Here is a 14,816-nt window from a genome sequence, read left to right as displayed (position 1 = left end):
ACATTTTTAAAAAATTACTGAAATTGAAATACAAACCCTATCAACAGCTGTTTAATAGCCAAACAACATATTATTCTTTTATTTCAAAAATATACTTCATTCATAAAAAAATCTTTATATATAGAGTCACAAATGCAGTATAACTCTGCTGTAATGTCACTTTTCAACATATTTTTCCTTCTCTTCACATTGTCTTCTCTGGTGTCCACTCCCTGTCTTGTGTGTCCTTTTGTTGCAAGTGACAGTGAGTCCTCTTCTGTTCTGCTCCTGCTGGTGACTGTCTCTGGGTCGCCCTTCTTTCAGGGTGTTCAAAGTTATAAATCACACGACACCAGGTTACAGTGCAACAGGTTTATTTGGAAGTTCAAGCTTTTGGAGTGCTGGTCCTTCGTCAGGTATTTGTGGAGCAGGATCATAGGACACGGAATTTATAGCAAAAGACCATACACTGATGAGGCATATTGAACACCGGCACCTCCTCATCATTCTTTCAGAGTGGTCCTTCCTGGTCTGAACTTAATCATCTACGTGTGACAGATAGCAGTTCCTAGGAGAAAATGAGGACTGCAGATGCTGGAGATCAGAGTCGAAGAGTGTGGTGCTGGAATAGCACAACAGGTCAGGCAGCATCCAAGGAGCAGAAGCATAAGCCCTTCATTAGGAATGAGCTGATGATTCCTGATGAAGGGCTTATGCCTGGAACGCCGAGTCTCCTGCTCCTCAGATGCTGCCTGACTGGCTGTGCTTTTCCAGCACCACACTCTTGGAAGTTAGCAGTCCCTGCTGCATCTCAATGCAAACTCTTACCAAACCACTCAGCATCCTCTCCTAATGCTGCAAAAATTGCCATCCCCTTTTAAAATCTGTTTTCTTGTATCAAAGTCCTGATGAGCGGCCGATGAAAAGCTTCCAATTTGTGTCTCATTCTAACAATGTTCGAGAGTAATGCCACCAAGCAATTACAAACATTTGCACTTGTTAGAGTGCCCCATTTTGACATGTCTTTCACCCAACATTCGTCACGTGTAGCAAATTGCACTAACCCCCATTTTACCCATTGCATCGGTTTATGATGAACCACACATGGATTTGTTGTAGATCATTCTTATACAACTTCAAGAGGTTTAGAATATGCTTACACATCTCTTCAACCTACAGAAAGGAGAAATTTGCTGAATTCTGACATTCCACTGGGTCTCCGTCTTGCTGTGGGGGATTTGCATCGTGGAACTTCAGCTGGGTGGTACTCACCATTTTCTGCAACTTCGGCACCACGTTGACTAATGATCCCAACGCGAAATTCAAGTCTCAAGCTATTGTCATGATTAAGCCACAGTGTTTGAGACATTTAAATTAAGTGTAGTTTATTGTAATATGAGATGTTTAGTGCGTCATTAAGTCGCTTATGTTTCTGACAGGGCTGAGGGACTGCTGCAGTGTTGGAGGTGCCATGTTCTCGATGTTAAACAGTGTTCCACACGTGGTCCGGAGTCGAGAACAGTCGGGGTGGTCCGTTGTCCAACATTTATCCGCGAACCTCATAAAATGTGAAAATACCACTGTAGAATTTCCGACTACAGCCACTGCACTGAAGGGTTTTCACTGATTGAAAGGTCTTTTGGGATCTGCTGAAGTGACGAAAGACGCCGCAGAAATGTGTTTTTTTTGGAGGGGGAGGGGGGGGGGGGTCAAAGCAGCTCTGTGTAAATTTAACACACTCAGTCTCTCCCAGGGAGAACAGGTTGTGCGAAAAACAAACCTGAGATCACACCCAATTTACCTGGAGTCATTAGCATGTCCAATCACATCAGGCATCAGATCGGTGGGGGGGAAAGAGAGCCAAACAGACACACACAAAAAAATCCACAGCGACAGCCCAATCGTATTGAAACCCTCAATACACTCTGAATCGCAGCAAACACAACTGGCCGAGTGAGTTCGAGAATAAACAAAAACATTTCAGAAAAACCCGTTCTGCTCCCGCTCTGTGCGGAGACGCTGGCGGTTCAGGTTTGCCCGAACATTGACCGAACTTGAAAGTCCAGTTTGTATGTGTGTGTAGGGGAGAAGAAAATGACACAGGAACACGACAAGTAAGTCTAGTCTCTCTCTCTCTCTTGGGACTGTCCGCCCAGACCGAGCTGACGTGGTTTACTCCTGAGGTTTATGTATGTGTGTGATGGATTTTCTTTGGGGGAAGGCTAAGTTTCTCCTTTTGTAGTGGTGTTACAGTTCAGTCAACTTGTTTAAAGAGGTGATACAGCTGTGGAGTAGGTGGGATTTGAACCCGGGTCTCCTGATTTACAGGGGCAAGAGCGTTACTTGCGCGCCACACAGGAGCTGTAGCTGAAGATGCACCTGTCAAAGGCAGCAACAGCAGCACCTGCTTCAGGGAGCAACATCGACACCGGAGATGGCGGCAGGAAAGGACAAGAGAGAAGGGGTCAGGGTGGAATGTATCCACCACACTCTCCGCAGGGTCAACGCTGCATTAAACTCACTCCCAATTGGTCGAGCGCTTTTTTTTTCTTCAAGATTTCGAGTTTTGTCCGGTAGATCAGTTGCAGGGAATTTCTTCATTCGGTGTTTTTTTTCTCAACGAAAGAAAAGGATTTTCGTAGATTTGGTTTTTTTTTTGGGTGGGGGGGGGTGGTTTATCGCCCAGGTTACAACGGGCCAGTGGGGAAATTCCCATTCTTTGAAAATTTCGATGGAAAGATGTTTATAACTTCCCAGGTGGGCTGGGTTAGAAACTATGTTTCTCGACCTTTTGCAATAAAGTTTTTTTTTTGCCAAGAGAAAGTTTACCTTTTTTTGTTCGTTCGTTCCCCGGGGCTCCCCGTCAGCACCAGAGAAAATTGAGGAACGTTTTGTGTAGGGACTGGGTGGGATTGGGGAGATCCGGATTGGGGAGGGGAGAAAGATCCGGATTGGGGAGGGGGAAGGGAGATCCCGGATTGGAGGGGAAGAGATCAGGATTTTTGGGGTAGATCCAGGTGGTGGTGGAGAGGTAGAGAGATTCGGATATGGGGGGGGGGGGGGGGGGGGTGCGGGAGAGAGATCCATTTTTTAAAGAGGGGTGAGGGGAGGGATCCAGATTTTGGAGGTGGGGTGCGGGAAGAGAGCTCCGCACTGGGAAAGGGGCGATGGTGTAGAGGGATCGGGGTCAGGGTCGAGCGCAACGGCGAGATGATCAGCAACAGGTCAACCGCTCAGTTCAGCGAAAGTTTTCGGCTGAGCCCTCAGTGTGATTGCAGGGTGATCAAGGTGACTGATCAAGAGAGCGTTAGCACATTTCCCTGCAACAGGCTACATCATAGACCTCGCTAGGATGGGAGTGGAGTTGGGGGGGGGGGGGAAGGTTCACACTGGAGGAAGAAGTCTCCTCTTCATCCCTCTATTTCATGCAATCTCGTTCCGAACAGTGTGACACTGCAGTGATACAATTCCCAAGTCAGAGCACCATCCCACGCTTCACTCTCCCCTCGAGGTACTGCAGGATTTCTTAATTTCTGGCCGCAGTTTTCTTGTTTAGTTTCGACGAGCTTGGCTGGGAGGAAAAATGGCGTGAAAGACATTTTGGCAGCAGTGAAATTCTACACCTGCTAGGCGTTGGCCGTCACCTCTTTTATAAAATCCCTGAGTCAGGAGAACAATCCGCCTGGCAGGTGCCCAGGTCTAAACACCTTTCTCAAATGTGAGAAGGGATTGGGGGGCGTAGCTGAAGATTCATCAACTTGAATTGCTTTGACCTTGTTTTGATCGCTCATCTGATGACCCCGTGAGGCAGTTTTGCTTTATCCTCTTCCCCTAAGGAATTTCAACCCCAGGCAAAGTTCCACTGACATTAATAAGATCAGCAACATTATGCATTGCATATAAGCCGCAGCCCTTTCAGTACTGGCACCTGACAGTCAGGACTTTTACTCCTTAACAATTATTATCCATTCGATAGCCTAATTCCTAGTTAAGACTTGAAAACATGTCCTTGCCTTTGCTTTACCTTGGAACTCCCACCCCTCCGGACGCCCGTCGACTTAAATAGTGCATTGTTGTTTTGTAAAGATTACATAGAATGCGCAACTTTTCGTGTTATTCGTGATTGGGATAACTACCCCTGATGTTAGAAGTTTCACGAAGCTTACATTAGTTTGTAGCGGAGAAGATGCTTCGTGGTTTAGCAACTAAGGGAATGATGCAAATACAGTGCGTGAAGGATGAATAACCCGAAATCAAAAGTTAACGTTCATGCGGAAGGTGGTGTAGTTGAATCTCTAATTCCATTCTAACTTTTCTGTGTGGCAACTTCTGATCATCTTTTGAAGTCCTTAAAGGTTTCTGTTCTAACTCCAGTTGTGAACTGGAGAAAAGCAGTGCAGATAACCATCATTCAAAAATTCCACATTTGGTGCATCCTTTATCCAAGTGAGATTTCTGTTAATAGTATTTGGCCTGAAGAATAGAGATTTTTTTGGCACGAATGCCAAAAATATTTATAAGTAGTAAAAGTACTCCCAAGCAGCTTCTCAATCAGAATAATGTATCACATTTATTGAAGCACTTTTACCTTCAGGAATAAGCTATTTCCTTATTCACGTGTAGACGTGGTAGTTAGGAGGGTGTTTAGCACGTTAGCCTTCAGACATTTGAGTATAGGAGTTGGGAAATCAGGTTGTACAGGACATTGGTTAGACCTCTCCTGAAGTACAGGTTACAGCTGCAGGTGCACTGTCATAGGAAGGATATTATTAAACTGGAGAGAGTTCAGAAAAGATTTACCAGGATGTTGTCGAGAATGAAGGGTTTGAGATATAAAAATAGACTGGAAAGGCTGGGACTTATTTTCAATGGAGTGTAGTGGGTTGAGGGGTGACCTTATTGAGGTTTATAAAATCACAAGCAGCATAGGTGAATGACAAGGGTCTTTTCCTTAGGGTGGGGGAGTGCAAAACTAGTAGGCATTTTTTAAGGTGAGAGGAGCAAGATTTTAAAAATCTTTTTTTTTTACACAGAGACTGGTTCGTGTGTGAAATGAACTGCCAGAGAAAGTGGTGGATGCAAGTACAGTTACAAGGTTTAAAAGACATTTGAATAAGTTCACAAATAGGAAAGATTTGGAGTGATATGGGACAAGTGCAGGCAGGTGGGACTAGTTTAGTTTGGGAACTTGGTCAGCGTGGACTGGTTGAACCAAACTGTCTGTTTCCATGCTGTATGACTCTGACTCTGACTCTATAAGTAAATTTGTGGTAATTCAATATATGTTACTAAATGTAAATAAAGAAATACATTCTAAATGAATGATTGCATCTAGCTATTAAAAATAGCAGCATAATTCACTTAATGTTTCTATTACTTAGCTAGTCATTAGCACCAGAGCTGAAACAGTACTGTTTTTTCCCTCTTCAGATACTATCTAAAACTATATCCTAAACCCTTTGCTTCTTTTGAATTTCTGATATTGTGTAAAAATTAGTCAGATTCAATGCTAATTAAAATAGTAGGTAGACAAACAAGAGGTTGGAAGAACACAGCAAGCCTGGTAGCATCAGGAGGTGGAGAAGTCAATGTTTTGGGTGTTACCCTTCTGCAACTCCTGAGGCTGCCTGGCTTGCTGTGTTCTTCCAGCTTCCCACCTGTCTGCCTGGGATTCCAGCATCTACAATTTTTTTGTCTCTAACCAAATTGAAATAGTAGAACAGATTCCCATATTCTTTATGCAGTGGAAGTTGAATGCAGATGCAGGTAAGGGTAGCATATTTGATTACTTCAGTAATTGCTACTATCATTTATTTTGTACTCAGGTCTCCTATGCAAGGGTTGTTCTTTCCATAATTTCACCCAGACAATGCAGTGCCTATATGGGGTGTCACAATGTTGGTAAAATGGCTATGTCCAATACTTAACTGATCAATAAATACAGCATTGTGTTACTGATTGGGTGGTTGATTGTAAATCTGCTGAGATCATCCAGCACTGATCTCAAAGGAATTTAGCACTAAATACTTATGACTGCAAAATATGTACTGCTTGGATTCTTCATGTAAATTATCAAAGTTGCAGGATGTGCATTCTGGCATTATGTTGAATGGTGCAGAGGAGAGTGACTTGTTGAGATCACAGTTTTCTGTCTTACGAATCCAGAATGACCTAAGGTCAATTCTTCTTTGCAAATTGAGTTTTTTCTCCAACTTCTTCCTCCCCTCCGCTCCTTTTCAGAAGATGTTGATTCATACTGTCAGCCATCTGGTTTCTCACCCACGACATTCTGTGTCTGTCTGTGCCCTGAGTTTTGGCAAGGTTATTTGGATGTAGTGAGGAAGCAATTGTAACAGAGGAAACAGAAAAATCACTGGAGGTAGGGCATCATAAATATTGTTGGTAATAATATTTCTCGAAAATAGGGCTGAAGGAGAAATGGTGGGGAAACTCTAGTTAATTACGATTGGCATGATGGCAGGAGCAAGAAAGTGGTTGCAATAAAAAGAGATTTCATAAATCTCCAAGTGGCACGGGTAAGAAGTGAAAAGGGAACATTGTGATGGTGCTTTTAATATCTAGATATTAATCTAGGAGCATAGGAGACTGAGGGGTAACCTCAGACATCAATAAAATAATGAGAGGCATAGATAAGTTAGGTAGCCAACAACTTTTCTCCATGGTCGGGGAGTCTAAAACTAGAGGGTACAGGTTTAAGGTGAGAGAGGAGAGATACATAAGTGTCCAGATGCACAATGTGTTCACACAGAGGGTGATGAGTGTCTGGAAAGGGCTACCAGAGGTAGTGGTGGAAGCAAACACAATTTTGTCATTTAAGAAATATTTGGACAGGTACATGAATGGGATAGATATGGAGGGATATGGACCAATGCAGACAAATGGGACTAGCTTAATTGCAGGAACTGGGCAATGCAGACAATTTGGATCGAAGGGTCTGTTTCCAAGTTGTAAACACCTATGACTGTAACTCTCCTTTCTGGCTGTAATTCTCCTTTTCATATGCCAGAAGATCAAAAAAGCAGCACGTGCTGCTAGATCTTGTAATGGTAAGTTAACAAAAGAATAGGGAGAATTAAATGTGGGAAAGCATCCAAGACTTGGTTGAAGCAAATTAAAGAAAAATATCGATGGACCAACAATTAGCATCTGTAAGAGAGATGGTATACAGGAAAATTTACTCCATTATGAATCAAAATCCAGCATAGAATAGAACATCACAGATAAATAAAGATAAAATTGAATCTAAAGCAAAGGAATTATGCACAATAATTAACAAAGGAGAGGATGACAGGGGAATATGAACTTGGAAAAAAAAGTTCAATTGGGAAAGTCAAGAGAAAATATAAAATTAAACTGAGCAGTGATTTATAAACACATAAGTAACATAGCTTTAAGATATAAATAAGGCCACAGAAGAATATATAAACCCAGACCAGATACTTTTTTCAGTTTGTAGGATAATAAAATAATTAGAATCCTTACAGGAAGCAGGCCATTCAGCCCATTGAGTCCATACCAATCCTCCGTAAACCATCCCACCCACCCCCACCCCCATCTACCCAATCCATGTAACCCTTCATACTCATGGCTAATCCTCCTAGCCTGCACACCCATGGACACTATGAGCAATTTAGCATAGCCAATGCACCTAACCAAACCAGTTTTCACTGAAGACCCCACCAAAAATAATCATAAAAGAAAAAAGTAAAGAGAGATGGTACAAACAAACAAGATGATCAGAGGATTAGATAGGGTAGACAGTGAGAGTCTTTTTCCTAGTACGATGTATTAAGCTTGTAAGGGGGGACATAACTACAAATTGAGGGGTGATAGGTTTAAGACAGATGTCAGAGGCAGGTTCTTTCCTCAGAGAATGGTAAGGGTGTGGAATGCCCTGCCTGCCAATGTAGTTAACTCAGCCACATTAGGGAATTTAAATAATAAGCACATGGATGATGATGGGATAGTGTGGGGGATGGGCTTAGATTAGTTCACAGGTCGGCGCAATGTCAAGGGCTGAAGGGTTTGTTCTGCGCTGTATTCTATATTTCTGTGTTTAACAGTTAAGGCAGAACTGTAAAGGCATGTGTGCTGTTGAGGACCCGTGATTCCACCTTCAGACCAGATGACAAGGTGGCCCTACCAACAGTGAGGGCCAATCTGACGCAGGCCATCAAAGAGGCAAAGTGCAACCAGGCACAGAGAATACACGGCCATCTTCAGGACAGTGGCGATACGTGGGGCATGTGGAAGGGCATCCAAGCCATCACCAACCACAGAACAGCATCAACTGCTTCTACTGGTGATGCCTCCCTCCCAGATGACTTGAACAACTCCTGTGCACGGTTTGTGGCATGAAATGACGTGGCAGCAGGAAGTCCACACTCACTCCCCCACAATGACATGTGTTGTGTTTTACCACAGCCGACGTGAGGAAAACCCGATGCAGAGTCAACCCACCTAAGGCTGCTGGACCAGATAACATCCCTGGCAGAGTGCTCAGAGGATGCTCTGACGTACTGGTGGATATTCTCACAGACATCTCAAATATCTCCCTGAGCTGCGCCATAGTTCCAATGTGCTTCAAGGCTGCTACCATCGTCCCTGTGCCGAAGAAGTCTTCAGCATCCTGTCTCAATGACTACTGCCTCATTGCGCTATCACCCATCATCATGAAGTGTTTCGAGAGGCTCGTGATGAGGCATATTAAGACCCTGCTGCTTCCCTCACTGGACATCCTGCAGTTCGCTTATTGTCCAAAATGCTCAACAGATGATGCCATTTCCATCACCCTCCATCTGGCCCTTACCCACCTAGACAAGAAGTACACCTAAAGTGTCAGACTACTGTTCATAGACTTCGGTTCTGCATTTAACACCATCATTCCTCAGCATCTGATTGGAAAGCTGAGTCTGCTGGGCCTAAATACCTCCCTTTGCAACTGGATCCTGGACTTCCTGACTGGGAGACATCAGTCAGTCCAGATTGGGAACAGCATTTCAAATACCATTTCACTGAGCACAGGGCCCCGCCAAGGCTGTGTCCTCAGTCCACTGCTGTTCACCCTGTTGACACATGACTGTGCAGCAATGCACAGCTCGAATCATAATGTTAAGTTCGCTGAATGTAGTAGGTCTCATTAGCAGGAACAATGAGTCAGCATGCAGAGAGGAGGTGCAGCAGCTAATGGACTGGTGCAGGGCCAACAACCTGTCTCTGAACGTGGACAAAATGAAAGAGATGGTTGTTAACTTCAGGAGGGCACGGAGCGACCACTCTCTGCTGGGCATTGACGGATTCCCTGTGGAGATTGTGAAGAGCACCAGATTTCTTGGTGTACACCTGACAGAGAATTTCACCTGGACCCTCAACACCAGCTCCATAGCCAAGAAAGCCCAGCAGCATTTCTACTTTCTGCATAGGCTGAGGAAAGCCCACCTCCCACCTCCATCCTCACCACATTCTACAGAGGGTTCATTCAGAGTACCCTGAGCTGCTGTATCACTGCCTGGTTCGGGAATTGCACTGTCTTGGATCGTAAGATCCTACAACATGTATTGAGGACAGCTAAGAAGATCACCGGAGTCTCTCTTCCCCCCTCCATTACAGACATTTACACCACACGCTGCATCCGAAAGGCTAACCGTATTGTGGAAGATCCCACATACCAAACTCCTCTCCCTCCTGCCACCTGGCAGAAGATACCAGAGCTTTCGGTCTCTCACTGCCAGACTGTGCAACAGTTTCTACCCCTGAGCCATCAGGCTCCTTAACATTGTATTGATCAGGCTCTGTTCCATCTGAAACTCTTTGCATGACTTCAAATTGCTGCTAGAACAATTTGTTATTAATTATCATTCTTACTTTACACTGTAATTTGTACAGCACTGTGCCTATTGTCTTGTCGTGTCAGAAATTACTGTGGTGTCTTGCGTGTTTTGCACTTCTTATGCACTTTACGCTGCCCTGCGTATGCTCGTGTAGTTTGTGCTGTCCATGTAGCACCTCGGTCCTGGAGGAACGCTTCCTCGTTTTTACTGTATCAGTTGCATATGGTAGAAATGACAAATAAAGCTAGTCTTGACTCTTGAGAACAGAATATGGTATTAGATAAGTTGGCCAAACTTTAGGGCAACATTCCAGTTATAGATGAATTGTAGCTGAAGATACACAAGGACTACTAGCAAAGTTCTCCACCACAAAGGGCTGTGGAAGCTTAATCTTTGGGTATGTTTAGAGTTTGACCACTTTCTGATTATCAATTCCATACAGGGTTATGGGAATGGAGTGGGTAAAAGGCATAAATTGCTGGATCAGCTATGATCATATTGAATGGTTAGGTACACTTGATGGGCTGAATGGCCTATTCCTGTTCCTTTGTCCTGGGAAGGAGACAGCAGAAGTACAAGTATCTATGCAATATGTTAAAAATAAAGTGTCAAAGGGCTAGCATAAAATACATATAATATCTATTTTCAAAAAGGGAACTATAAATCAGCTACTTTAATATCAGCAGTAGGAAGGAAATTGGAAATTTTGCTAAAAGATCAGATAAAAAGAAGAGATTTGAAAGAAAGATAATATATTTTATTGAATTATTTTGAAGTGAAATAAAGAATATTGTGGTGGATGTTTACGTGAACTTTCAGAAGGCCTTTGATAAGGAGCTATGAAAGAGACTCACATCAAAAAGCAAAATTTGTAAAGTTAGGAGCCAGTTAATAGAGTAGATTAAAAGATGGTTTTAGAAATCACCAAGTAACAACACAAACTGATAAGACCAGTAAGAGTGTAAATAGTGACTTGGACTGCTTGTAGTGGGCCTGGTGGTATTAATGCTACCTGCTCTAATGATGCCCCCAGACATTCTCCAAAGGATTTGGGATCATCTTTAAAAGTTATGAAGTAAATTTAAGGGTGGTGAAGGGAGCAGCACACGATAGACAATGACCAAGCAACATCTAAGTTGATGTTAATGTTCATTTACAGTACCTTACGAGAAATGAAACATGAAGAGACTGTAGTTCAAAGGCAGCAGCAAACGTTGGTCCTCTGGAATTGACTGGCTTTCCACTTGTAGTTTGCTTGTTGTTCCTACACTATAAACCGCTTTGCCTGTTTGCCCAGGGCATTTGCAGATTTGGAATTGTAGTGTAATTTGAGAAAAATGAGTACATTTGAAATGACAAGAAAATTTGTCGAAACAGTTCATTTTTCCTTTTTAATCGGTAGCTTTAAACAATAGATATCGAGCCTTAATAATTAAGTCACTCATTCCTAAACAAAATGTAAAGAGCTTTATGAATGTCCTGAAATAAGCACTGTCCTTATAGATGCCACCTTGTAAGTGACTATGATGATAGAAAATGATTGCCTTTAATTGTCCAGCATTGATGTTTATCATAACTGATAATAGTGGCAGGGAATGATTGTAGAAGAATCAGATATAAAACAAGGAGGATTTATACACATTTAGATTTATGCAGATTATTGTGTACAGTCTGGTCTCAAGTTTACAAAAAAGGATATTTAAACATGAAACAACATGCAAAGGCTAGTGTGAAGTATAGATCAGTACACATTGGTCTGTAAGTTCCGATGATTCTTTGAGACATTCCATCTGAATCTAATCCTACACACAGGCACCTTGTAGTGAAAGTGACGAGTTAACAAATAGTATTAACAGCCCTGGTTAATTCTTCCATTCCCAAGATCGTTGTACTAATTATAACACCCATCTCAATGATCATTTCAGGGGTCTTCCTGTGGTTCAGTAGGCCTCAATTCAAGTTCCACCTGCTCGAGAGGTGCATAATGATGCCTCTGAACAGGTTGATTAGAAAAATAGGTTAAATAATAAAAGAGACCACTTCATTTAACTCAGTAACCTCCATCCTTTATTCATGACGGGCTATTTTTCAATTTTTTATTTCATTCCGGACTGGTGAGCAAATTGTGGAAAGAGTCTGTAAGCTCCTTCTGTAAGTGGAACAGTAGAGTTTCCAGTGTATTCATCCCTCAGCCTGCAGACAGTAGCTGCTCCTCCATTCCAGCCTTGCCTGGCTGTAGCTATTTTCCCCGGCCATGCCATCCCAATTTGTGCAAATACATAGCCATTCCCTCAATGTCTCATCTAGCCTTTCTTAATAACTTAAGCAGTGATGTTTTTGAAATGAGGCGGAACTACGGGGGAAGCTGCCAGCACCACCTGAAAAGCAATTATCACCATTTATATTGACAAAGAGTTCATGAGTTTCTAACGGGAACATTTCTGACAGTGTCACAGTTCTGACAATGTCAGAATCTAAGTGTGCATTAGGCGGAAACTATTACAGTTGGAGTACGTTTAACTTTTCAACCAATCTTCTATGGTAAATGCTAATGCAAACTGGACTAGTGACACTGCTATTTTAGTTTGTTAGAGGAGCCAACTCAATCTATACATCTAAAGGATGAAATGTTTGTTGGCATATTGGCTCAAAGATGCTGTTTTACTTTCATATGCAGGATTTTAGTGGATCATTGCATGAACAGTAGTATTAATTACTGGAGCATGGCAGTCCAAATAGAGACTGGAGACCATTTTCATTTTCAGCAGGGGTGGAAGATTGCCCTTTGTGGATTGGTTGCCACTGTATTTGAATCAATGAAAATCTAGCATGGTGTATAATAGATTGACAATCTGCAACCATCTTCTTTTACTCCTTTTTAATATTAACCTCATGGTGTCTTGCCTGGTAAACTGCCAAAGTAACTGCTCTGCCAGAAACTGTCTCTACACATCAGAGAATTTGCTGCAATTCTTTTTTGTCAACTGTTGAACAGATTACATACCATCAAGTTTACATTAATGGTTGCTAACTGTTTAGTGGTTGCTAACCACTTGATTGCTTCATGCACAAGTTCATTAATTTACCTTCAGCTGTTTGATCCATGGTTTGACACAGATCCTTTAAAGAAAAAAAAGAGATACTTACATTTATACACTGTGTCAGAATATCATGATTTTTTCACAGCCAATGTAAAGTTTGAATTGTAGTAATGATTTGTAATTTAGAAAAATGTCTGAGCTAATGGGCAGCACAGTGGCTCAGTGGTTAGCACTGTTGCCTCACAGGGACCTGGGTTCGATTCCGGCCTCAGGTGACTGTTTGCTTGGAGTTTGCATGTTTTCCCTGTGTTTACGTGGATTTCCTCCCACAATCCAAAGATGTGCAGGTTAGGTGAATTGACCATGCTAAATTGCCTATAGTGTTAGGTGCATTAGTCAGGGATAAATGTAGCGTTGGGGAATGGGTCTGGGTGGGTCCCTCTTTGGAGGGTTAGTGTGGACTTGTTGGGCTGAAGGGCCTGTTTCCATACTGTAGTGAATCTAATCTAATATCTGTGCAGCAAGGTTTGGCCTTACAAATTACAATTAGATTATTACCTAAGTGATATTATTTAGAAGGCAAATAAAGGTCAGAGGTGCTTTACTTGAGTTTATTTGAGATAATGTCTTTGGATATTTTACAGTCCCCACAGAAGTGCAGGTGTGTAAATAGGTGAATGGTTAGAAATGGGCAGGACATGCACCATACACCCTTTCCTCTGAATATACCAGGTCATGAAGAGGAAGTGACACCAGAAACAGCCAGAGGGCTGTCATCTATACCGACAACATGCACTCCACTTCCAACTCAATACCACTTTCATTATTCTTTCCTGAGAAAATTAACCTTAAGCTCCATCTCCTTAAATTACTATGTCTTAAACTAATGCCCATGCACAAATCTCCATTTCTTCTCAAGTTCTGAATGTACTATCTCCTCAAATCTGTACTCAGCTTTCACACAAGTTTCTGTTTGCTTCTCTCCAATTGTGTCTCTGTCCCCAGCACTTCAACAACAGGAAATACCAAAATTTAAATGGCATCTTCTAATATGGTGAGTATGGTACAGTATCTTCGTGCTCCTTCAGCCTTTGACTTTGTCAACCCCACCACACATTACAGCATTGCCTCTACATAACTGTAGAGCTCAGTTGAAAAATCCTGGCTTGGTCCAACTCTAGTATTACATGTGTGATCAGATTGCTTGTGTATAATCTAATCTTAGATTAATTGTAATTCCTTTTGGCTTAACATTGGACAAAACCATAGCCACTGACTCGGTTTTAAATCAACAGCACATAGGATTGACACAAGGCCCAAAGCAGCTGGGGGACGTAGGTAGTCCTAGAAATAAAAGGGCCTGGATGCTTGAAGTGGGGTTTTGGGGGTGTGGGGAATGCTGCAGGTAATGTCAAGGTTACTCACCAACTCTCAAATGGTAAATAGAGTTTAGGGTGTGGGGCAACCTGTGGCAAGGGAGGTCAAGGATTTATCAAGCTGGGAGGAGTCCTCCTCCTTTCACCTTTCTTCCCGCTCCCCTCAGCATCGCTGCCACTTCCACAATGTCCATAAGGAAGTCTCTTTTAGAAATAAATTTGGAGTTGCCCATTTTTGAGCCTATGATTCACCTCCCATAAGGTCGGGCAGTCAGATATGCTGTCACTGCTCCACTGTCCATGGCCTCCTTACAAAGTTATGGATTAGTCCCTAATTGTCATTTGGCTGTGATTACATTTTCAAAGAAGGACTACGCTGTCTTCCTGTGGATGCCTTCTTCACTTGTTCAGGAGAACGGCTTGTCATTGGCACATTGGATGAAGGGAATGCAGTTAGTTTTTGTTGACTTTATTTTGACACACTTTTCACACCCCATTTTTCTCAGATCTCCCCTCCCCCATAGCTTTCCATCAGCGATGGGAGCCGCTGTCTTTGGCCCTCACCACAA

General features: G+C 42.6%; 1 protein-coding gene across 3 annotated transcripts in view; it reads left to right on the top strand.

The window, feature by feature from the left end:
- The first annotated feature begins 1,878 nt into the window (after positions 1 to 1,878).
- Positions 1,879 to 14,816, top strand: part of LOC122541331 (grainyhead-like protein 1 homolog) — a 122,740-nt gene continuing 109,802 nt past the window's right edge. For all 3 annotated transcript variants that reach the window (XM_043678020.2, XM_043678014.2, XM_043678006.2), the window contains exon 1: positions 1,879 to 2,093. In XM_043678020.2, coding sequence (XP_043533955.2) covers positions 2,074 to 2,093 — 20 coding nt within the window. In that variant the 5' untranslated portion in view covers positions 1,879 to 2,073. The remainder of the gene's footprint in view (positions 2,094 to 14,816) is intronic.

This window comes from Chiloscyllium plagiosum, unplaced genomic scaffold (genome assembly GCF_037043375.1).
Source record: "Chiloscyllium plagiosum isolate Xiang-an unplaced genomic scaffold, Cpla_swu_hap1 HiC_scaffold_3, whole genome shotgun sequence".
NCBI lineage: Eukaryota > Metazoa > Chordata > Chondrichthyes > Orectolobiformes > Hemiscylliidae > Chiloscyllium > Chiloscyllium plagiosum.
Note: the sequence above shows the minus strand (reverse complement) of the source record. Positions and strands in the feature narration are given on the sequence as shown.